This window comes from Chiroxiphia lanceolata, chromosome 2 (assembly GCF_009829145.1).
Source record: "Chiroxiphia lanceolata isolate bChiLan1 chromosome 2, bChiLan1.pri, whole genome shotgun sequence".
In the NCBI taxonomy this organism is placed as follows: domain Eukaryota; kingdom Metazoa; phylum Chordata; class Aves; order Passeriformes; family Pipridae; genus Chiroxiphia; species Chiroxiphia lanceolata.
The window spans coordinates 117,205,411-117,230,543 of NC_045638.1; the positions used below are offsets into that span (position 1 = coordinate 117,205,411).

Below are 25,133 nucleotides of genomic sequence, written 5' to 3' on the forward strand. Positions count from 1 at the left end.
TGCTGTTGGCTGAGGGGTGGGTGTTGCGTCTGTGTGTGTGTGTGTGTGTGGGAACGCGGAGTTCACCCTGTCGCTGACACGTTGAAAAAAAACCCCACATCAAAGCGCCACTAAGAAAACAAATCGGGGGAACCGCGGACCGGGGGCAGGCAGACACCCCCCCCTCTCTCTGCCCTCCCGTCTCCTCCTCCTGCGATGGGTCGGCTCGGGCAGATGCCTTTTTTTTTTTTTTTTTTTTTAACCGCAGGTTTTTTTATTTCCCTCGGTGTCGCTCTCTCCGGGACACCGGGGCTGCCAAACCCAGCGGGGCCCTGCGGCCGCGGCGCGGGCGGGGCGGGGCGGCCCCGGGCGGCCCCGGGCGGGGGGCGGCGCCGGGCGGGGATGGGCAGGAGCGGCAGGGGCGGCGGGCCCGGGCCCGGCCCCGGCCCCCTCCCCGCGGGTATTTAGCGGCGGCGCGGACCAGGCGGAGCCCGCGGCGGCGACATGGCCGCCGCCAGCACGGAGCCCCCGCAGCTGCAGCGGCTGCTGGAGCGGGACCCTTACCTGACGCCCTTCCGGACCGACTTCCAGCGCAGGTACCGCCGTGGGGGGAGCGCCGCGAAGAGCCGCCCGCCCGCCCCGCTGTCCCCTCCCCTCGGCCGGGGCGGCTCCGCTGCCCTTCCGGTGCGGGCGGAGCCGCCGCCGGGGCCCGGCGGGGCCTCCCCGGGCTGCGCGGCTGCGGGGAGGCCTCGGCCGCGGGGCTGGCGGGTCCCGCCGCGACCCGGCTCATCCCGGCCCGGGGTGTCCGCGCTGCGCCCCGCGGGCCCTCCCGGCTGCGCCCGTGGGGCGGCGGCGGGTCCCCGGCGAGCAGGGCCCCGTGCGGCGCAGCTGGGGGCACCCTCCGAGAGTCATGGGATCACAGAGTAGCCGGGGCTGGAAGAGACCTTTAGAGATCATCTGTTTTTCAACCTACCCCCTCCCCCCAAGACTGAGTTGCTCAGAGTTTACATCCAGGCTGGCCTCGAACGTTTCCAGGGATGGGGTATCCGTAGCTTCCCTGGGGAATCTGTTCCAGTGCCTCCCTGCTCTCACAGTAAAGAATTTTTTTCCAGTATCGAATCAAAGCATGCTCTCTTTCAGTTTGAATCTGTTCCCCCTTGTCCTGTCACTACACGCTCTTGCAAATAGTCCATCTCTACCTTTCCTTTAAGTTCCCTTCAGGTACTGGAAGGCCACAATTAGGTCACGCTGAAGGTTTCTCTTTCCCAGGCTGAACAATCCTAATTCAGGCTTTCCTCATAGGAGAGATAATCCATCACTCTGATCAACTTGGTGGCCTCCTCTGGACTTGCTGGAACGGGTCAATGCCCCTCCTGTGTTGGGGAGGGGATTGCACCCAGAGCTGGATACAGTCAGTACACGAGGGTGGTGCGCTGAGCCACTGTTGCTAATAAAAGTGTTTTTCAGTCTAGCTGTGGTAATCTGTAAAGAAACTGCTCCCGAATCTCGTCTTTCTGGAGAATTTTCCTGCAGGCGTGTGTTTTGAGATAGCCCCGAACCGCCAGCTCAGCTGTTCGGCAGACCTGCAGTGGGTGAAGTAGCAGAGCATGCGTTAGGTTGGTGCCAGGTTGTCGGTCTGAGTATCCCTTTTTTTTGTGCCTCTCGATGGGAACTGTGACACCAACCCTCTGGCCAGGGCCTGGGTGAAAGCCTGCCAGCAGCAGCTCGGGCAGAGGCGGCCTGTGTCCTGCACAGCCAGGCTGCAGGCCTGAAAAAGCTGCTGTAGCCTCACCGGCCGAGTGAACAGAGCGATTGGGAGCTTTTATGCCACACATTTATGTCTTGTGTTTCACTAGCAGTCCTCTGATAATCAAAATAATTGTAATACTGCCCTGTATGTCAGAAGTCTGGAAAAATCTGTGTATGTGGAAGGGATGCAAGAAGGAATTTGATTCCCTCCCCTCAAAGTCTGTTTTGTTTTTTTTTTTCTGTTACTGTATTCTACATGGTTTAGCATTACTAGGTGTCTGTCCTCTGGGGTTCTGGTATTGAATGGTGGTAAGGCTAGATCTTGTTAAAATGGGATTAAGGATTAAGTAAACTATTAGGCTGACTTGCAGTGTATGTAGTAATCTCCTAATGACAGAACAACTGAGTGTTTTAAACAATGGTTCCTGACAAGCTTCTAGTCACGCATGCAGTGTTGTAAAACACCTAATTCTTTCAGTGGGGTGCCAGGGTATAGGAATTAGTAAGTGGGCAGGTCTGGCTCTTAATAAAACCATTCATTAAAACATTTGGGTTTCCCCAATGTGCCTGCCATCTAAGTGATTGTGGATAATGATATTTGTATTTCTGAGGATAGGGTAGCTGTACTGAACACAGTGAGTTTGCAAAATGTTTGTGTACTTCTCAGGTTTGTGCACCTTGAGCGTTGAACTGGTCCTGTCTGTATCTTGTCACTTTCTGGCTTCTGAACTTCCAACTGGTCCCTTGCCATAGAAATATTGTGGAAATGTATAATGTTTAAAAACATTAGGGAAAACTTTTGTGGCAACCTGTGGTAAATTAGATGTCTTATTCTAAGCCCAAACAAGCAGTGCATTTTGTGGTTGGTAGAGAGTGCCAAGGAGGAGGAGTTGTAAGCACAGGAAAATACCTGTTGGTGTCTCCATCATTCCAGGTGCTCTGAATTGTGATTCAGTCTGTATTTAATAGCTTCAGGTGGTTTTTATCTGGAGGCCTTTCATCAAGAGTGCTCAGGAGAGAGAAGTTTTGCAGCCTAATTGATGCTTGTGTGAGGAGCCAGTTCTTTGGGGCCTTCGGTATGTGAGACTTTCTTATTTATGTCCAGTTCCCGTGCTGGAGGAGGTGGTGAACAGCCCTGCACAGCTCTGTGCACTGTCCATGAAATCCTGAGCAGTGTGGTGCTACATGATCTTTATTCCAGGCTGAAGGGTCCTGATGTGTTTAACTGGTGGTTGTGTGACCCATCACTGTGGTATGGGACTGTTGTGAAGTAACTCAATGGATCTGGTTTCCTACACCATACATGGTGTAGGAAAAGGCTGTGATGAAGTAACCAGGAATATGCTCTGTGCTGTTGAGCAATTGGGTGTTAAGAGTTGATTGACTGACAGAGGATTAAGGATGCTTGAGAATCAAAGCTTTTTAAACACTTGTCTGTGAAGATCCTTATATTATGCCTTGTGCAGAAACATGTGAACTCATCCTCCCTTTGTCTTGCTCAGTAACAGTTCTTCTGTAGAAGTGAGAGGAAAATAAAAGACTTGGGGTTTATTTTTGGCAGTGACATCAGCGAGTCTCTGACTTGCCCTTTAGGCTTGAGTCTTTCTGCTCTTCTATCCATAGCACTGTATTAGCATGGCCTGTTATTGTTAGTGGAAAACTTTATAGCTGTGTATGCCTGGCTGTTGTATAATGCACAGCTAACTTGGTGGTGATGGTTTATTCTCACAGCCAAAGCCAGGCCATTTCTGTTGTTAGATTGGATTGCTCAGGACCTTGTTGGTTTGTGCTGTGTCTCTGGGGATGTGCTTCCTTGGGCAGCCTCTCCCTATGTTTGGCTACACTCATTGTGAAAAATTCTTTTTTTAAATGCTGTAACTTCCCTTGCTGCAACTTTGTTGCTTCTAATCTTTTTTTCCCCTCTGTACTTTGGAATACAACCTGGCTTATTCTTTTCTTTAGGCACTCCCCCCACCTGTCCCTTTAGATTAAAATTATAGATAGATATCAGCAACCCATGCCTCCTCAGGTTAGCTTTTTCATACCTAATCTGAGGAAACCCATCTCTGTGGCCCTACCTGTGTGCCAGAGGTAGGAGAAGACAGGCCAGGAATAAGAAGCTGCCTTTATACAGAGGCCATGGTGTGTCCTTGTCTGTCTATGCCTTGAGAAGTGCAGGCCTCTCCTCCTGAGGTTCACATCTGCCTCTCCTGCCCTGTGCTGTGCTCCTGCACTCTCAGGATGGTGACCATGTCTTCATGACATCTTTGAGCCTTGTTTTGTTATTCCTTTCTCTTGGAGGGAGGGGACTGCTGAAGGATGGACAGGCCTTAGTCACATCAACCTGGATTCAACAGTAGTGTGATTATACTGATTCACCTTGAGAGTTACCAGATTCATGATGAAATGAATCATGATGTTACCTCAAGATTTGAAAATTTTCCTTTTGCTTTCAAGGACTGTCTCCTTTAACCTCTCTTAAAGTGTAACTTCTTGCTTTAGGCAGCTGACTGTTTTCTCTCTTTGTCATAAAGCCTTGAGAAACGCTGAATGAGTGCTTTGATGGGAACAAAGGGCTTCTCTAAAGATGTAATGCCTAAGATGTGATGGTGGGACCTAGTTATGGAGTATGGACTGACATAGTTAAATGAGGGACTACTAGGAAGAAAGAGACCTCTGATCACATTCCCTTTTCAATACTTTGTCATGCCTGGGCATGTTATTGCAAATGGTGTTCATGGGGAAAATAGAAATCTGTAATTTTTCCTTTCTCCGAATGTCTGAATTTGACCCTGAGTTGAGGAGGGAGCATTTTCTCTGAGGAAGGAGAAAATCGATGTATAAATAGTGAAACATTCAGTCTTGACCCAAATACACACTATTTAGAACTCTAAACAAGAATCTGCTCAAAACAAACAAACAAAAATCGCCAAGAGATAGTGTTTGTGTAGGATATCACTGTGCTACATTGTTTGACCATCTGTGATATGTTTCCCCACAAGTATTTTGTTAACTCCCAAGTGTTATTTATATACTAAAGACTTTGTATAATTTAGTATGTATTTTTAGTCTTTTACCTCTTAGAGTGTAATTGGTTCAATTAAAGCCATTAATGCCTGTGGTGTAATTGCATTTTATGGAATTACAAACTGGTGTTAGAAAGTGCTGCCCATTAGAATTTTCTGCTATAACAATGTGCATGGCTTATTATATTTTACCAGTCCCTGCAACTGCCTCTAATCTCCTGACTATGTAGTCCTTGGTAAAAGCTTTTTTTGAGTAGTTCAATTTATAGAATAGATAAGAAAAATTTTACTGATACGTAGCTTCAGTCTTTATCTTCAAACAACACTGATTTGTTCAGTTAGATAAAATGCTGCCCATAGTGCTTGATCATATGTATGGGTTGAGAGAGAGAGAAGGTTCCTTGGCTTCTGAAGTGTTGGTGAAGACAGGAACATCTACTCAGTGGCTTTTGTAGCTGTATAAATTACCAAGATGTCTATCATTTGGTTCAGAGGTTTCTAGCAGTGTTCTTACATCCCTCCACTCTTACAAAAGGGAAGTACTTTCCATTCTTCCAGTTGTATCTCTCATTGTGTGTGTGCTTAATATCAGATTAATGCTGCTTTATGGTTCTGTATTTTTTAATCTATTTTAAAGGAGCAGAGTGGTGGGTACTTGACTGAGGTATTGAAAATGAAGAGGTGTCGAGTTGGGTTTGGTAGGGCTGAGTAGGAAGGCAGCTGTTGGGTTTAGCAAGTTTGGGAATGGAGCTGAAGAGTGACACAGCTGGAATCCTAGTTTTAGGTGAAGATGTGGAGGGGAGAAGGACTGGAGTGTGATCTGTCACAAATGAAGGCAAGCACTATGTATCATCAGTGTAGGGAACCAAACTTTCAACTCAGAAAAACTGGATTTTCCTTTTGTGTCTTGTCTCATGCAGACTGTTGTATTGGGTGTGCAGAACTAAATGTTTATGAAAAACAATGTCATATATTGCTGTGTTTTTGTTGTTTTTTTTGTGTCATCTCATAAGTTCAGTAGACTTCTGTTGATTCTAGAACCCTGACAATTTAATGGACTATATCCTGCATTACGGTGCTCTCTGGAATTCTCATGTGCATTCTGGTTACCAACCCTGACAAGCACAGCTGACTACATCACTGATGACCTTAACTTTTAAGTCTGTGAGGAAGTAGTTATGTAGACCAACGTATATCTAGTGTATGTGTCTGAGTGTAGTCTTCATCAAAAGATTCGAGTTGCCAATTGTCTTAATAACTACCTACTTTATAAAAAGGCAGCAAACTACTAAGATGTGGGTATTGCATTTTGTTAGTGAAGCAGTTGCCTCTGTATACAAATTAAAACTTAGTACTGTCTGCAAAAAAGAGTTGGAGCCCCCTCAGCTCTGTTATGTAGTGTTAGCATGTCTGAGCATGTCGGATGGGCTCTGAGAATTTGCCTGGAATTTTAAAATGTTACGTTCTGTGACGAGGAATCTGATTGCTATCTCATTGTAATAGCGAGGAAAAGCTTTGTCTTGCTGAATACTTTAAAGTCAGGTATTTATGCATGTTTCTTTACTACTTCAAAGCTGTAAAGAAGGCGTTCTTATTATGGAGGACTGTCTTAAACTGACATCCTATCTCAGTAAGATGCTTTTTTCCCTCTGTTCAATTTCAGTATTTATGTATAGACACTTATTTCTTCCCAGCCTCCCTGTTACCTTTTATTTACTCCCACTATGCCTTCTAATCTTAGCAGTTCCTTCATCTTCTGTCTCCCACAAAAGAAGCTCCTTTTCACTTGTGCAGTGTCAGAGATCTAAAACCTCTCACTCATGCTTCCGTTTGCTATGTACTTCTGAAACTCTGCTTCATACAGTTATTCATTAGGTTTAAAAGCAAATAATGTCTTGAGGCAAAGTGTCAAGTGCAACAAGATCAGTTTTAAAATGTTTAAAACATGAGTTTTCATCTGGAAAAAAAAATATTCAGCAAAAAACAGTTTCTTTGTAGAATATGGCTCTCTCTTCCCCAAGTGTCTGACAGTTTGATATTCTTACAGCAACTCGTGTTAAGAAGTTGAAGGCCAGTTATTGGGGATGATTCCTGGCCATATTGCAAAGAATAGGCCTCTGAGATGCTGCTCTTGGAAGCACCTTACCAATGAATGTTGTCTGGACATTATTTACCATTCAGTGTTAGGATAGGCCCTTGATAAAATAGATGTCTGAGGACCTGTGAAAGGACCCAAGTAAATTAGTTCCTTTGTGTGAACATGTTGAAATCATTCCATTGATCTTGGATTTTTCTAGTGCTAAACTTAATTTTAACCTATGCTCTTGATATACTGACAACAACAACAAAAAAGCCTCACTGACAGGTACTTACTGATTCTGTTGACTGGTGTTACTTGAACGTGGAGGTAGCTCTAATGCTTTATGCTTGACACCCTCCTTTTTTTTTTTTTTTTTTTTTTTGGAGCTGTTGTTCAGGCATGGTATTCTTTGGTTCCCTTGTATCCTCACTGTGCTGCCTCTTGCTGCTGGTACGTCTGCCCTTGTGCTTACTGATAGAGAAAATAATTTCAGAGTAGAGCATGAAGTTCCAATAAGGGTGGACTCCAGGGTAGGAGTACCACTGGTGAAAGGTTATGCCAAGTTTTAAAAAAATGTAACCTATTTCTACAAAAGGAATTGAGGGATGTTCAGTCACACCAAATTAACTGTGATGCGTGTAGTTGGTGGAATGGGAAATGTGAGTTTTGGCCCTTGTTATATGAACTGATCTCGCATTCATTGAGTGATTTGTGTGTTCCACAGTCTTTAAAGGGCAGTTGGGATCTGAATTCCCCACTTACAAGTGGTGCTGGTATGATAGGCCAAACTGAGGATGAGATCCTTTACGGTAGGAATAGAGAAGTGGAGGAATCCTGCCAAAGTAATACTTTAGGAGAGTGTGGACTTCAAGCTTATTAGTGTTTCTTCTTTAATTCCTTCCATTCGAACCCATACCCCACCTTTTTTGTCAGGAAAAGACCTCTAGAAATGTGGATAAGCCAACAAAGAGACTTCATTGATCTTGAAGGGTGATTGCAAATCTGTGTGACTTGAAGAGAACTAGTTCTCTATTTCTGGGCTGTGATAAATAATTGTAATTCGTGAAACAAATGGGTGATTACATCAAAATAAAACAAACGGATTGTAAAACTTAATTACACCTCCATAAAGAAATAAAACAGACCCTTGCAAGGTCAAGGGGCCCTAAACCTCCCCAAGAATAAAATATGGTAGAACTTTAAATCTTTTAGGCACCTGTTTGTCCAAGAATGCATGAATTATGACCGGTTGTAGAGATAACCATTTAGCTTTAGCTGTAAGAAAACCCATGTATTAAATACTTAGCAAAAAAATTGTAAAATGTATATGATATGATTAATATCCATGAGGTAGCTAAGATAAATGCCAAATGTACACTGTAGCAGGTGTGCAGATTTGGGAAGCTTGTCCCCGTTTCTGTCACCCAGCTGGCTGCTTGCTTTTACCATATAATAAACTCCTATTCAAAAACTTATAGAAACTCAAGACTTTGTTTATCACATGGGCAATGTTTTACAGTCTGATCTTCATTTGTTCTCATCCTCCTCTTCATGAGGGAGCTGCTAGAGAAGGCTTTTTAGAAGACACTGGTTTGGGTCAAGTGACAAAAACTTTTAGTGCTCATCACAGATGTAGGTAGTTTATTACAATTGGTGTGGGGATTTTCTTTTTTTTGAGAAAACAATGTATTAAATAGTGACTGAACTGCGTGTGCAGATCAGACCCGTGTTTTGAGGGCACTTTCTCCTGATGTGTCCCTGCTAGGCAGGCTACAATTATGTACAGAATGTCTATGGTCACATGTGAATGCCTTGTCATCATCACATCCAAGCTTCTGGTTGTATAACCATTTGATAAGATGATTTGGAGGAAAGGCAGGAGGGCCAGGGGGAATTGTCTGAAAGACTCCTATTAAAATCATGCTGAGTTACTGTGTACTTTAAATGAAAACACACTGCACTACTACAACTGTTTGGTAATTGCCCATCTAGAATGTATTCACTGCATGAACATAGGAGTCAGCAGCTCATTTTAGCAGCTTTAGGGGGCATCCTGATTGTACCGTACCTGCTATCCCAGCAAAAAAAAAAAAAAAGAGTTTAATAAATTCTGTTATGTGTCAGGCTTAGGCAGATACCTTGTGTATGTTATGCTGTCTAAAAGGCCCTTGGACATGCCTGCTTGTATGCTAGCAAGTCTGTTACATTTTTTTGTTATTGTTAGATACCTGTTAACAGTTAACATAATTGTTTGGTACCTTTTGTAGTGTACAACCACAGTATAAATGTGCCTGGTTCGACAGGATTGGTAAGCTGTGGGTTTGTGGATGCTTTTCATTCTAAGAAAAAAAATTCAATTTCCATCATAAGAAATGATGAATCTTTTGATCCTTTCAGGAAGTTTTAATTTGTCCTGAATAAACAGCTCTTCCTGACAAATCCTACTTCTTTAGGAGGTTGTTGAAGCTTAATAGAAATATCAAGTGTTGCATACTGCTTTGGTTGCCAGCTTTTTTGTGGAAATTTGGGCAGCATGTAAATACTTGCACAATAGGTCTGTATTGTTACACAAACAGTGGCAATGACTCCATGGCAGCATTTGTGCAAGAGTAGATGTGATGCTCTGGGACAGGAGCTGGTGCAGGGGCTCTCCAGAGCTTAGAACTAAAATCTACCTTTTTGAGAAGTAGAAATTAGAGAACAATCTACATACTTTGTACATCAAGGTAAGACCTCAGGCAAATAAATACTTTGTGTCAGTTCTCGAATCCTTCCTCAGTTTGTATTTTGATGGCATTTGTCATCTTCTGTTACCTCCTGTGTCCCACCCTTCTGCAGTTGGCCCTGAAAACCCTAAACATCCCTAGGAGAAATGGGGGCAAATCCCTCCTTGGTAAGAGGGAAGGACCAGACCTGAAAAAAGACAAGCTTTACAACTTCTGGGTCTGTTTAGACTACAGCTTTTTTTGAGAATGTTGAAGCAGGGGAGAACAAGGTTAAAAATTCTTCATGCTGAATGAGCCAGGTGATTCAAATCTGTTCTCTGAACAAATGAATCCTCTCTCTCAGCTGACATGAACTCCCAAGCTTCAACTCAATCTTTGGAAAGCTCATGGATAATCATATCTTTCAAGTTCAATAGATGGATATTGTTTTTAATAATATATTTCACTTTTGGAGAGTAAACAGTATGTGTCCAGTTCTGCCAATAGCATGGATCTGTGAACATATGTGTGAGGTTTTCCAGTGAAGCATGGTCTGTTGGTACAGGGTTTTCATTTTCATTTCTTTCTACAGGGATTAGATATGCCCTGTAAATTTTTTATTTTCGCTTAAGGAGGATATTATTTAGAAAAATCCAGCTTAAAAAAACCCCACAACAACAAAACAGTGTAGGAATATCGTTAAATCTTTCGTCTTGTAAGCAGCATGGTGCTTCTCCCTTTTGGGGAATGTTTAGGAGGCTTAAATAGTTGTACGGATTTGCCCATGTTCTTTTTAGTTAGGGTGCTCTTTATCCCTGTGCTTCTGTCTTTCTTCAGCCCTTGGCTGCATTCTTGGCACCGGTGAGCAATTGTTTTGAACAACAGAAGGTGCTTGTGGGATGCCGAACTACTCTCAGCATGTAGCACAAGTAGAGAAATTCCCTCTCCATTGGCAAACCTCGAAGTGATGGGAGAGACGCTTGAGCAAAGCCCAACATTTGGGTTACACACTTCGGGCTGTATCCGTTGTCTAAGCAGCTTTTTCCCTTTCTCGGAGAAAGGAAATCAAAAGAGGCGTTACCGCTGCTTTGTAAGGCAGCGAGGGGGAAAGTCTGAAGTGATAAAGGACTTAAAAAGGTCGATTAAGGCAGGAGTTTGGTACTGGTAACAGTATCAAAAGCCTCCTCCCTGCCCTGCCTGCACATGCAACACCTCCCACATCTCACCCTTCCCTGTTCCCTTTTTTTTTTTTTTTTTGGGGATCTCTAAAGCTGTTTTTAGTCTGTGCAAAATTCAAGGTAGTTGTCTCTCAGCTTTCAGTGGTCTGAAGTTTTTGATATGAGTGTGAAAACTGGCTTTTCCTTTGCTTGCTCTACAGCTTTCCAGGTATTTTCCCCAAAAGGCCATAAAAATATCTTTATTAATTGCACTTTATGTACTTAACGCATAAGTGTATGTACACACACAGACCTTTTTTTTTTGGAGAAGTTTTTAGCTGGCCTGTGTATAAATCCAACTTCCACTGGAGTTCACTGGTAAGCTTAACTATGGCTTATAGAATTTATTGACTTAATCTATAGCATATTTGATATGAATTTTCTAACAAGAGTTCTTTAATGCTTAATTTTATAAACATCTGGAAGGTTTTTTCAAAATATTGATGCTTTATTTTAATCCTGTTTACAACAATTGGAAGGCATTTAAGGGGGGAAAAAAATAGGCTCCTAACAGTCTTTTCTTTAAATAGCAGCACTACTATTAAAAAATTTGCTTGCTATTGCAGTGTAATTTGAATGTGATTATAGTGATTAGTTCTTTCAGACAAAAAATTATAAATAAGACATGTTAGCATTTAGATTTATTTGCCAAATTTCTTTGCATTTTCTTGGTATCACCAAAAAATTCCGGACAGAAAAGCCTTTTCTGGTTACTACTTACTTGTGCTAAAATAACAAAATGTATCAGTTCATAAATCAGATTATTTATTACTTCACTTAAACACTGTAAATTAGCATCTGTGGTGGTTTGAAATGCCCAAGAATCTAATTTTCAAGTTCAAGCCTCCCCCTCTGACAGTTTGCCTCTGAGAGGGTTTAGTGATGGTATGGACTTGATATCTTTTTCACTCCATGTGGAGAGTTTTCAGACAAAACACAACCATTCATTATTGGGGGGAAGGGAAAAATATTTACAAAGGTTTATTTACACCCACATATATATATTTACATTAAATTAAATTTCTCCTTTTCTTCAATAAAAGTCCAAGAAGAAAAGGGAAAAGTCTTTCTGTCACTTCTCAGGCCACAGTTCCTTCATTTCAGTTTTTTGTGGCACTGGTTAGTGTCCTTCATTTTCCTGGGGCAGCAGATTTAAGTGTGGCAGTCAGGATTTTTGTTCTTACTTTGTGGAAATTTCAACCCCAAGCCCGAGCCTTTGGGGGATTTCCTTGTAGATCTTCACTCCTCTTGGGTTAGAACATTAAAGACAGCTTTCAGTTCAGTCTTACCAACGCTCTTCTACTCTGCCTCAGCTCGACAGCTTGATAGAAACAGCAACAGCAGAAGGCACGGCCACCTCCTCCACATTCCATCCTGGCTCAGCTCTCAGGACAACTCCAGGTTTTCAGCTCCTTTCTCCCTCTCTCTAGCTGCTGCTGCATTTTGGGACTCCCTAAGGGTTTGGAAGTCCACCCCTCCTCTTCAGAAAATCTCTGGTTTTTGGGAAAGTGATACAGTCTTACCCCAAAACAGCTCTGTTGAGTTTTCCTCTGTTTTGTTGCCAGCTCTCCCTCCTGCAGGAACATCTCTGCGTCTTTCAGCCGACTTCACGTTATCTCGTTGCTACTGGCTACTTTTTGGCTTTCAGCCATCGCTGTCTCTGTTCAGGACTGCTCTGCTGCCGCTTTCAGGGTCTTCTGCTGCTGCTGACAGTAAGGAAACTTTTCCAGCTCTTGATTACAAGACCTGGTTCAGCTTTGACACTATACCGGGTCTCCCGTATCCTCGGCTGGGGGCCCTTGGCCTCCAGAGGGACTCACTGGCCCCCTGCCTCCTCGTGGCTCGGATCATGGCCACCTACCTTTGATATGGTTTGAAGCTGGCTCCCTGCCAAGTCTCCAAACCTTACCACAAGAAGTGTCGTTCCCCCCCACCCCCCCCAAACCCCATGGAGAAGAGGGAGAAAAACAACTAAGAAAACCCGAAATGAGAGAGAGACAGCTAAAGTGATATATAAATGTAACATAAGTGTAAATATATTTATATATACAATTGAAATATATATACAATTTCACAAGGGAAAAAGGAAGGGGGAAGGGAAAAGGAACAAAACCAAAATAGAATATATATATATATATATCTCCCAATTAGTAGCCCAATATCTATCCACTAGAAGAGTTAGCAAAGAAATATCTCACTACTCTCCTTGGGACAACGGAGAGTCGCTCCGGGACGATCACCGGCAACCTCCGCCTCCCAAGGTCGACAAGGCCTTACCAGGCCTCGCTCCCCAACACGACAGACTCAACAGCAGGGAACCTGCACCTCCAAGCTGCCAGAAGGAAAGAGAGCAAAGGCCTTTCCTCCTTTCTTCTTATAGCCTGGCTTACATAAAAATCGTAGGGGATACTGGGTAAATCTGGGCCCTTCCTTGATTACAAACTGGTCACCAAGGAAGGCCTAGCCCAAACTACCACGACCTTCTAAACTATCTTCACCCCCTTCTCTTCCGTTTCTGTGGGCGTGTAATTTCCGTAGGGCGCACATGGACTATTGATTGGCCCAGTATTATCAGTGGGGCAAACCATTACTACCTCAGAGAAAAGGTTTTTCAAACCACCACAGCATCTCAAAGCTCATCCCCCTCCTGTGCCCTCAGTTTTAGGTGCCACATAGTTGATGGTAGGTTTATGTAGAACTTTCCTCAAAAGTTCAAAACATGACGCTGGTTTTTATTTATTTCTTTTGAGAAAGGGGCCTTGGATTATATCAGTGTCTAAAAATGTATTGTATTAAATATGGGGGTTTTTTCATGTTGCTGAGGTAGACCACGGTTGAAAAACTAAAGTTTGCAGGAGGGCAAGACTTGGGGAGAAGTTAACTACCAGACTTAATTTGTGGAGTAATATTGCCATGTACTGACATCATGTAGGGAAATTTAGTTGTGTTACTTGTATATAAATTCTGCCCTTCTATCCCCAGAATTTGCCATGCAATGAATGCTGATTTGCAGTGTGAACTTGTCTTTTCTCTGATTCGAAGGTATTTTGTTCCAGAGACAGATCTGAGCATGGCACATAGGACTGAAGATGGCACATAAGCTAATTTAAAATTCGTTTTGTCCTCACAGACTGGCCCTCCAGGCAGGGACTGGCTACTCAGGCTTTAACCTTCAGCCTTCTCAATCCCTAAGTGCCAAACACAGCAGATGTCACCAGCTCCTCTTCTGCAAGGCTCCTGGTACAGATTGCAAGCATGGATTGTTTCAACATAAGCTGCTTAATTTCCTTGATGATGATAAAGTTCTTAATTGCAGTGAAATCAATAAATCAATCTGTAAATCTGACTGTTCAAAAATACACATTTTCATTTGAGGAAAGCAATCTGCTGCTGTTTCCATGAACTGATAACAGGATGAAAAAGTAGTGTTCATAGTGCAGAAGTTAATCTAGTCTTTTACACCTTTAGCTGGTAGAAGGTGTCTGCAGGTTCCAAACGAGTAAAATTAAGGGCACTTTCATTTTGTGTATGGAGATGTGTGTCTTTCAGCTACAACTTGTGAATTCTGGAAGGACGTGAAAAGCTTCACTAAAAAGATTAGGTACCTAAATAGAACTAATGAATATTCTCACTTGAAAATTTATCAAGTTTGGACCTGACTTGGATGTCAACTATTTTAGCACAGCCAGTAAACCAGGAATGTTGTTCCTGCACAATAACAATGACTGGATTAAAGTGTCTCTGCCTTCTGAATAGGATCTCTTCTGGACCATGAAGTTATGGACTGAGTATTATAAGATAACAAGTGATGTCTTTGAGTGAGACTATCAGCCATGCTGTATTTTGGCCAAGTGATTTGGCTTTTTGCCTAGCAGTAAGAAGTATAAATGATGGCATAAACACACTTTCTTTAACAGCAGAAGCAAATACTTCATCTGAGATGTGAACCTTTGAGTTGCAGGACAAGAAGTAAGACATGACCTTCCCTAATATCTTAAATAATGTATTGCCCTCGAAGTACACATCAGATTGAGCTTTCAGCAATGTTGTGGTTCACTCTGAGTGGTTTCCAGCTTAGGAGGTAGCTGTAAGTGGCAGTTATGTCCATTAAGTGTCATTGTGAACCACTTTGGCCAGAATGACTTCTGACAGAAACCTCTCCCAAGCACTGCAGAGGTAGGAAATGCCAAGTCTGTCAAGATACGATTTTTTTTTTCTTTCCCCCCAGATATCCCTCTGATCAGCCTGTTGGTCCTTATGCAGTGGAGATAAGCGTACTTTGCTGCAAACCCAGTACCTGTCAGTTATTGTTGTTCAGTTTTAACAGCGATTTCTCAGAAATGCGTAGTCAGCTCTGGGATGAGGGTTGGAAAATCATTGCGTTCTTTGACAAGGAAACCAAAAAAGGGAGGGATTGAAGTAGAAAGTCCACAGAAAGATGTTGCCAGTATAGCAGTGAGTACAGTTTATAGGTGCAAGAGCGTGCTTACAAATGCAATAATACAAATTGTTGCTGGTGCCCAGTCCAACCCAGACAAAACCTGTAGTGATGAATACCTTTGTGTAATGGCATCTCCACTGAGCACTTTTGCAGCAAAATTGTGTTGCTTGCCAGTAGTGTTTGCTAATACATTGACAAGCATTTCTAATGTAAGCCTGGTTTTAGAACAACAGTCTTCACATCTGCCAAGGTTAGAGATGGCTTCTAGGTAGGCTTGCCCAAGTCCTGCAGAGGGTGCTGGGTGTGACTGAAGTACAAAGTTTGACATCACCCTTGTGCAACTTGTGGACTTTACCAAGAGGAAGCTGATTGAACTGCAGATTTTTGGCTCCACTGATCACTGCAGGTTATCAGTTTCAGAGGCTGTTCTTGGTGTTGTTGACTCCTGTCAGCAGGGCATGTATGTAATTGCTTGTTTAAATAACTGTAAAAATGCCACTGAAGTTTCTCCACAGATGGGTTTTCTTTAAGTGCTTCATGACATTTGTCTAATACGAGCCATGTTTAGTCTGTGTGAAGAAAAGCAATGGGGCAGTAGTAAACTGTGGTGACTTTTGTATTTTTTCTGCATCTTTTTTCCAAACTGAGGTTTGTCTATCCAGTCCTTGCTTGTTCAAAAGAACAGATGTGCTAAAAAAGTCAAGATTCTTTTATGCTGTTGCTTTATTCTGTCTTCTAAGTTTATCTTGATTCTCTTTCCTAGGCTCAGTGGGTTGCCTGCCAGGAACTGTAAGAAATCCAGGGTTTTATCAAAGAGGAGAAGGCTTTCAGCCTCTGGAACCTTTTCTGGCATTCATTTTATTAATGTTACTCCACGATAGGTGTCAGACACGTGTTGCTTACAGTCATGTCTGTTAGTGTTTAATACAGACACAATGCCCAAGTATTGTTGAGGTGAGTGGGTAGATGTTTTATCACTTGGTGTTCCATAAATTTCCATAAAGATGGCAACTAGTTGAAGAAGCAGCAGGAGAATAAAGGCTAGAAATGGCTTGTGCTGTGTTTTGGTGTTTGTGGGGAATTTTTTTTGTAGCATTACTTCTGGTATTTCCAGTGAGTGTTCCTAGTTAGGGCAAGATAAGACACATTTGTATCAGAGAAACAATGGCATAAAGCCTTAAAATCCCTAAATCAACTTTTTTATCACCTTATTGGAGTGGTTGGAAGCTGACACTTGCTTCTTTCTGGCACAGAGAAACATAATTTTGGTATGATGGCTCCAAACCCCAGCTCTGATGTTTCTAATCATGAGAAAGCATAGGAGTGATGTTTACAAGAAAAATAAGGATAAAGTTTGTTTGTTTGTTTGTTTTTTAAGGGCCACAGTTCTTGTGGCAGAGAAATTGTAGCAGGAAAGTAGGAATAAACAGCAATTTGTGTCTGCTTTGTAATTTCTTTCATACTTTGTAATAGTGTACTTCAATGCAGTTTTTTCTGGGTATATTTTTTTTTATATACCCAGAAAGTTTTTGGGTTTTGTGGTGGTATGGGGTGTTGTGTGGGGGTGTAGTGGTTTTTTTTTTTTTGTTTGTTTGTTTTTTAAATCTATCTGTAGTAGATTGGCTTTCCCAGTCTGTGTTGCTGAAGTTTTTGATTCTCAAATGTCAAAGCAAAGAAAGTACTCCATCCTCTGCAGCTTGTAAATGACTCCTCTGGCTTTCTAAGGCTTTGTGCAGAATAGGCTGACCAAGACTTGATTCTTCCTGGGCAGCTCTGCTGGAGAAGATAGGACTGAAGTGAAAAGTGATGGTTGAAGGTTCTCTGGGTCTTGCTGTGCTTCATCAAGGTGATGTTCCTGCTCTGCTTTGCTTTTCCCTTTGGAAGAAAAGAGGCATTGTAGAAAACTTAAAATTCAGTGGGGTACAAGCTTTCACCTGGTAAAAATTTAATAGTCTGTAAGATGTAAAGAGGCATCTAGAAAACAGTAGAGGTGGCATTGGTGTTGTGCATGTGCTTTGGCAATGAATGCATCATTTGTTAGACTAAAAGCTTAGGCTTAAGATTTTCTTTTTTCCTGCTATTTCTATTGATACTCTTTTATCAACTGATCCATTTGTAAATTATAAAAGAACTCAGAGGGGAAATTGATGTGAAGAGAAAATCGTGGTCTTGACAGGTAAATTCAGGAAAGGTTCCCTTGGTATGCAGTAAAGTGGGGAGCATAACCAGGGGGCTTGTAGTTACTTCTGTGCATGTGGTATGAGAAACTATAGACTTCAGAGGGGAAATCAGGTGAAGCTTTGAAGGCTGTATTAGCCTTAAATAAGTGTTTGTAGCTTAACTACTTACTAAGTGTTTGACAGGCTGTGCAAGGTGTTGGTGAGCACATTTAAAGAACTTGCTAGTTGGTGAGAGAAAAGTAGTCTGTTCTAGTATTTCTTGATTTGTGTGCTTTGTCCTGCATAAGCAGAATGGGTTTTGTTGACTTTATTGTTGCTTCTCTAATCTTTACTCCAGGTATCAAAATTATGGAAATGAAATTTAGAGCCTTTGCAATGATAGGCCTTGCCTAATATAGATTACATGTGTGACCTTAATTGAATGACAGAGCTATTAAATAAACATTATTGAAATTGTATGTATCCCTAGCAAGCAAGCTGGTCTGTTGGAGTACTGTAGTATATCAGATTATAAGTTTAGTGTTGAGGGTTAATTATTGACTTGAAAGCCAGGGTAGGTGGTGAACTGATAAGGATAAAATAGTAGGATACTGTTGTGCAGCTTACCATAAGATTCTAGTATACTTTGCTACTTCTACCTTTCATAATATAGCCAAAGCAAATTGTGGATTGGATGAATCCAATGCGTTTTCCTACACACACAGTGGCTATTGTAATGTAACGTTGAATTCCTGTCCTGTCAAATAATTTCATTTTAGAACTTTTGATAAACTTCATTGCCTGAACAGAAAGAATGAAAAGGTGTGGATGGTGTGAGAGCCAAGGCAAACTTGGTAGCAGAAGGAAAAGGAAATAGGAAATGCAGATTTGCAGACCATCTCTAAAGGTTGTGATGAAACCTTGGGTTACCTCCCTTTCAGAAAGTATCAGACTTTGCTGTGTTCTGTTCTCCAGCTATGTAGTGAAAGTGTGTGGTGTGGGAGTTGTCAGGGTAAGGTTTTTTAATAATGATTAGGGTGGTTATGAGATGACTGGGACAAACAGGTTGTAATTGCAACCTGTAATGTTGCTTTTCATGCCGGTTATTGCAGTGACGTGGTAATTGCAGCTCACAGGAAATCTCAGTAACTTTTGTGGTGGGCTGTTGCCTCTGCTGGCTCATTGCTCTGTGCTCTGCTGTGATAGCTGGTGAGAGAGATGGTCAAATGCAGGGAGCTTATATAATTGCATCATTGTATCATGCCTGGGAGCCTGATGGCTATCAACCTTCATAGTGGCATATTTCAGTGAGTCTTCACTAATTCTTAGTGTTCTGATATCCTGACTAGATATTGCTAAGAAGATTTTTTTTTTTTAGTAGGTAGAATCATGTAACTGCTTTTTGTTAAATTTCTGGAAATTCAGATGACTGTCAAGTCTTAAAAGAATACTTTCTGCATTATTCATGATGCAATTTGTATTGGATACGATCACGTCAGTACTGCAGTGAATGCTGTATATTATGGGAAATATTTCTTGTTTGGCTTGGCTTGTGTAGGGTATAAACATGTCATGATACATTTCTGGGCAAAGATATCTTGAATTTAACTAAATGTTATTAAATACACAGGCTTTTTTTGTGTTTCAACATTTTAACAGATATTCTGCATTGTATCTTCTGTTTGCTAGTTACATTAGCAACCTCGTTCATGCTTTTGCCTGCCACCAGAACCATTTTCTTGTGAGCATTTATTGTGTACTTTTTACACAGGGAGCAATCTGGAGTATGTATTGTGAGTGTGCAAGCCAGCACTTCCTAGCCTTTGGGAAATTTGAGGTTCTGAGGCTGATAATAGATCTTTCTTTGCAAAGTACAGAACTTGGGTAACTTGCAAGATAGTGGAGGCAATTCACTTCAGAGCATTAATTACAAAAGAAAGAATAATATTTTAGAAAGATGGAAGTTTAATAATCAAATACCCAAGTACTTGATAGTAATCTAGAAGATATTTTTTTATTGTTCCTGTCATGTCTGTGCTGCATCTGATTTGTAAACTTTCAGAACAAAAGTATTTGTGGAGCAAAATTGGTTTGATTCCGTATCATTGCCATAACTCTTAATATTTCAGTGTTATTAAGTAAATCAATTGAAACCTGCTGCATACCACTGCAGCTTTTCAGGAGTGCTCATGGGTTTTCAGGAGTGCTCTCAGGGCTGAGGGAGTAGAGGATATTGTCAGTTTGGATGGAGCTGGTGGCATGGAATCATACTGATCAAGTATAATGGAAATTACAAGTGCAAGTTAAATTATGACAGTGTTTGTTCTTCAGTCTTCAAAGATATTAATGAAATGAGGTTAATTTGGCTATTCCACTCTGTTCAAGGTGTGTTATCCGTGGATTTGATGGGGGGGCCACTGTTCGTATGTGGTGGTTTTGGTGACTTTTTTGGGGGGAGTGGAGTTCTGTTTTGCTTTAGGTTTTTGTTCTCTGAATTTCTCTGTGAATTGTCCAAGCAGTGAGGATTTTCTGGACTCTAGCAGTCAACAAGCTTTGAAGTTCACTGAATGGTCTTAGAATAGCTGTCCTTGGTGCAAGATAAACTTAATTTTAGGTTTATTTTTGTTTCTGGGAGAACAAACAAAATAGGGAAATCAATAACTAAGTAAGCTGGAGTAGTTTCTGTTGCTTTCACTCCCCACCCACTGCCCTCCCCCTCCCTCCCAAAAAAGAAATTCCATCAAAAAAACCCATAAAACACTTTGACAATTAGTTGCTGCTTAGAATTTATTCTTTAAGGAAATATAGAGGGTGCCTGACATTTAAATTTGCTTTAGAAAGAGCTAGTTGACCAGCAATGAGACAAGACTGTTTTAGTAAAAGTTTCCATGTCACATTGACTGTCACTCATTTTGGTTTGCATCTACCTCTGCCAAAATACATATTTTGCAAGGGCTTACCTGTTTTGCCCAATAACTTAATATGTAAATAATGAGCTAAGTAAGGAACATGTTTGCTCTTCATGCTACCTTAAACTTTTAGCAGAATGGATTTTATTCAGTTTTTATAGCTTTTTGGGTTTTTTCCTGTGTGTCTTGGCTTTGAAATATCAGATTCATGAAATTGTCTCATGAACACTTGTCTTTGTCTTGGGAAGTGTATGGAGAAATGCAGCCCTGTGTCTCGGGGAGTTCAAAGCCTGGCTCTGCTCCAAGCTGAGGTGGAGAACAGGGGCAAGGTCTTTGCTAACAGGGAAGGTTGTGGGCAAAGAGCAGGTTGGGTCCTGGCTGTCCCTGCTTGTTGCTTGCCCTGGAGTTTGGAAGTGCTGGGAGCCTTCTCTGCCCCCGAGCTGACTTGGTCCTGTGTGCTGTTAAAGGCTCGAAAAGAATCGTGTTGTGAAATAAATGCAAGTTGTAATCTGTGTTATCTGATGTGAGACACTCTCTCCCTCCCCCCCAAAATTCAGGTGTTATATAATTGCAGTGCAGTCCTAGCAACTCTTTAACACTGCAAGAGAGGGATGAATTACTGGTTTGCACTCTTTAATATTGTCCAGATCAATTTTTGTTCATACTGTTCGTTACGTATACTGATGTGCCTTCAAAATCTTGTTTTTATTATGGATTTTACCTCAGTAAGCAATCTGAATATTTATGCTTAATTAGGAAGAATTGATAAAATTAAGGTGATTCTCTCAAAGTGTTGTCTGGCAAGTTGAAAATTTATTTTATTCAGCTGTATTTCTTAAAATCATCAAATGGTTTGGGTTGGAAAGGACCTTAAACATCATGTAGTTCCAACCCCCTTGTCATGTGTAGGGATGCCTGTGAAGGAAAAACGAATGTTTAGATTTGAAAGTTGCTTATTGCTCTCCTCCTCACACTCCCATGGTATGTACATCTTGTGCTGATAACCTGGAATGAGCTGCTGCTGCTCCTGTGACCCCACGTGGGACCTGAAATGTGACCACATGAGCTGGGTGATACTTTGGATTTTGTGGCTGTGGCCTGTGTCTGCATGTCTGACCTGTACTAAGGGACTGGTGGCAAGAAGGGCCTTTCTGCCAGAGTCTCCTGTCTGTCTGGTGTGTTGCTGAAAGCTTTTTGTCACAGCCCAATGCAAGTGTATTGTGTGATGTGAGGCACTGGAACAGCACACCAGGGCTTTTGGAACAAAGGTGTCTGTAAACTTTGTCACACAGTCACCCACTGATGGGCTGTGGCTTAACATTTCAGAGAAATCTAAGAGTTCCTTTAGTGTGCACCTTCTTAAAGGCATTAAATGCTCAGCTCAGAAAAATGTGGGAGTAATTACGAATTTTTCTTAGAGTAAATGGATGGTAGACTGTAAGAATTCAGTCTTCCTTCAGATCAAAAACTAAGGGAGATACATCCTTATAGCTCTTTGCTGTCTAAGAGACTACATGTGTGGGCATGAAACTAATTCTAGTGAATCAAACTGCCCGATTCCCTCCCTGGTGATGCAGAGGTATGTTGATTTGTCTTCTGCAAAGACAGGCATGTTAAACTCTTCCAAAGTAGCAGCTGGGCTGTTTTGTCTGTATTTTTGTATGTTTTAGCATTGTGGAATTCCTTTATTTGTGTGCATAAATACACAAAGAAAATTAATGCAGGCTGAGGGGAGACGTGTGTAATTGCCAGTAATCTGAGATATATTAGAATGCTTTGACATTGCAGTGCTTGTCCTATTTCTGTCATTATGTGCATTGCTGGTTTTATATATCGTGTTCTTTGTGGTGTGACTTTTTAGTGGGGTTTTTTGAGTGTTTTTTGTTTGCTTCTTTGTTTTTAAGCAGAACTGGCTAGCTTTAGTAGTTGTAAAGTACTAAATATTCACAGAACAATTCTGGTTGAAGGGGACCTCTGAATGCTATTTATGTCTTAGCCTCCTGCTCAGGCTCAGGTTACTGTTGAATTGGGACTGGATTGTTTAGGGTTTTGTTTTCTTGGGTGTCAAACCTACATAGTTTTGACAGAATAGAGATTCTGCACCCTCTCTGGAGCCTTGGTCCTAAGAGAATATTTATTTTCTTCTGCCTAACTGGCATCCCCTGTCATTTTTTACATATGTTTTACTCTCAAATCTTTCATCTTGTCTCTTATCCCAGTTCAGATGACAACTGAAGAAGGCTTCTAACTGGCAGTACACAAACTGGGTATGTTAGGAAGGAAAGAATATGCCTATAGATGCTAATGTAAGTGTAGCCTTGTAGGAGCTGACTGGGAGTTCAAGCTTTCCAGGAGTAGAAGAAAAGGTTTAAGCATGAATTACTTGGGGGTATTATATACAGTTTACAGGTTACAGATTTATTTATGGAATAATAAATAGCCAAGCTACTCTGATGCAATGAACACATTTTGATGAAAAATGCACACATTAATTCTTTGTGTACCTAACAGTATTATTTTTTCACCAGCTTTATTCTTAATAAGGAATATTCTTCATAAATGAAGAAGTTAATTTCCTAACAAACTGGGATTACCTAAAGTTTTGGCTCATGGTTTTCCTCCTGTGTTATTCACTTGTGCTGTTGCATATCAAGCTGACCTCAAATAAGGAGGCTGTGCTGACTGAAGCTTTGGGACTAACCTGTTGTCCTGCTTGGCTTCAGTTTGTAGGCTTTTCTTTGGCAGCTCTTCAGGTTGGGAGTTGGAACTAGTAGTATTTTCTAGGCTTAGTTCCAGTAAAGAGAGATTATTTTTATACTCTGAGTTTCAGGTGGAAGAGGGAATGTAAACACTTAGATCTGCAGATAATCATATACGTATTTATATTTATCAGTCAAGACTGTAGTGCACTTTCTATTTTGTACTTTAGAGATAGACAAGCACTTCAAAATACAACTTTTCAAGCAGGTCAGCCAGTGTGAATTGTCTAAGTTCCTCTGTAAAGAGAAAAAACCATACTAAAGTGGTCATAGGAATGCTATAGTGAGTGCAAATTACTAAAAAGGGAAATTCTATCCAACATATAATCCATTACCACATTGCTCAACCTTTTTGCTGTTTAAGTTTATCCATTTGAAGTGAGTGCTTAAAATATTAATTTTCTGCACAAAAGCTTATGTTGAAATTTAACATGAAAGACATCTCTCGTAGTTGTTTTAGAAGGTGCATATAGTCTGAAAGCAGACATGATAAATCTGAAATTGTAAAAACAGAATGGTTTCATCTATGCAGCAGATAGGAAATATAAGATGGACAAGCTAACTCCTAATGTTAGACAAATGTTTATTCCATGATCTCTGAAGTTTTCCCAGTAGTACTTTAGAGTAGTAAGACCACAGTTAGACTTTCACGTGCAACTTATCAGGATGAGTAACCCTGGCAATACCAGGCTCTCTCTGTTTGTAGAGTTTTGCTTCCTCCTTCTCCCCCACACCCTGAACTGTTGCAAGTGCTCTTCTGTGTCCCAAGTTACCTCATCACTTCAGATATTTAAAATTCTGATGTAAACTTTGCTGTCTCTCTGTGTCTCGAGTTCAGTGATTTGAGTCTTGCACAGTAATGCAGAGTTAGTTAATACACTCCCCTCTCTTCTGTTTGCAATTTTCCTTTAGTCGTATCAATTCAAAACTTGAATCATAAGCTTTCTAATATTGTGACAGACAAATCACATTGTAAATGACTCATGTGCTTCGAGGCTGCAAAGTAATGATAACGTCTAAGATTATTGAATTGTCCCTACTAATATCAAATGCAGCTGCAATCCCATCAGAAGGCAGGTGCCTTGGAAGTTATGTCATATGTACTTAGGAGCTTAAATCATGTGAAAGTGGGTATATGGTTGGGATGAATCCAACAGCTACTGAGCAGTGTTCTTTCTGCAGTTAAGTGCTTAACAAATTTCTGGCATGCAGGAATTCATACAGTTGTAGTCAGATTAGAGATTGTGTGGAGAAGATACAGTAGCTTAACATTTCAGAAAATTAGCCAGACTGTGTAAAATCTGCAGTCTTCTGTTTTCTATGAAGGTTTGAATATTCACTATAACAACTTCAACAATTTGATGTTTATACTTTTTTTTGGGTGATGGTACAAATTAATGATTGTTATTTCTTACCTTGGTGTTCATTCTAACTGAAGTCTGGAAAAAGCAACTCTTAGACCTCACCTTGAAAATGCTTGGCCATGAATGACAGAAGCTGTTGTATACAACAACAAGACATGATTTTTGCTTGCTCCTCTTTTGTGGGCATAGACTTGATTGCCTCGGACTAGTTACAGATGTTTAAATACACAAGTTGTAATTGTAGTTCTAGTACATTGACACTAAATTACAAAGACTCTGCACTGTGGGCTGTATAAATGTTTGAGTGCTTGGCTTCCCTTGCTGGTCCTGTCTGCAGTAAAAGCAGTTAAGAATTAAATTTAGACAAGCTTGTGCTGTGAAGCAAATGTGGTGCTTCTGCTGAGGTGCCTGAAGCTGGTGTGATAATGGTGTTCCTCCCTCCACCCTGAATCCCTCCAGATTTTATTTTCCAATCACTGGTAGTAACTTTTTCTTCCTCAAAACTGTCCTCTAAAAGGGCTGCTTTTCATAGGGGTTTCAGGAAACCCAGAGAGCACACCAGGCTTGGGGAGTTGAATGTGTGGTCTGTATGAACAGCACCACTCAGCTGCTGAGCCTACAGAGAAAACACTCCTTGATCAAACCAACAATGCCTGATCAAAAGTGGCACAGTGGTCAGCAATAAAATCAAAAGTCCTTCCTTCTCATTTGGTGTTTAATACTTGTTTTTCTAACTATGATTCTA

The 25,133-nt window shown here is 41.4% G+C and overlaps 1 protein-coding gene across 2 annotated transcripts in view; it reads left to right on the top strand.

Annotated features, from left to right (window-relative positions):
- The first annotated feature begins 462 nt into the window (after nucleotides 1-462).
- The window catches only part of GBE1 (1,4-alpha-glucan branching enzyme 1), a 150,490-nt gene continuing 125,819 nt past the window's right edge, over nucleotides 463-25,133 (top strand). For both annotated transcript variants that reach the window (XM_032680022.1, XM_032680023.1), the window contains exon 1: nucleotides 463-575. In XM_032680022.1, coding sequence (XP_032535913.1) covers nucleotides 484-575 — 92 coding nt within the window. In that variant the 5' untranslated portion in view covers nucleotides 463-483. The remainder of the gene's footprint in view (nucleotides 576-25,133) is intronic.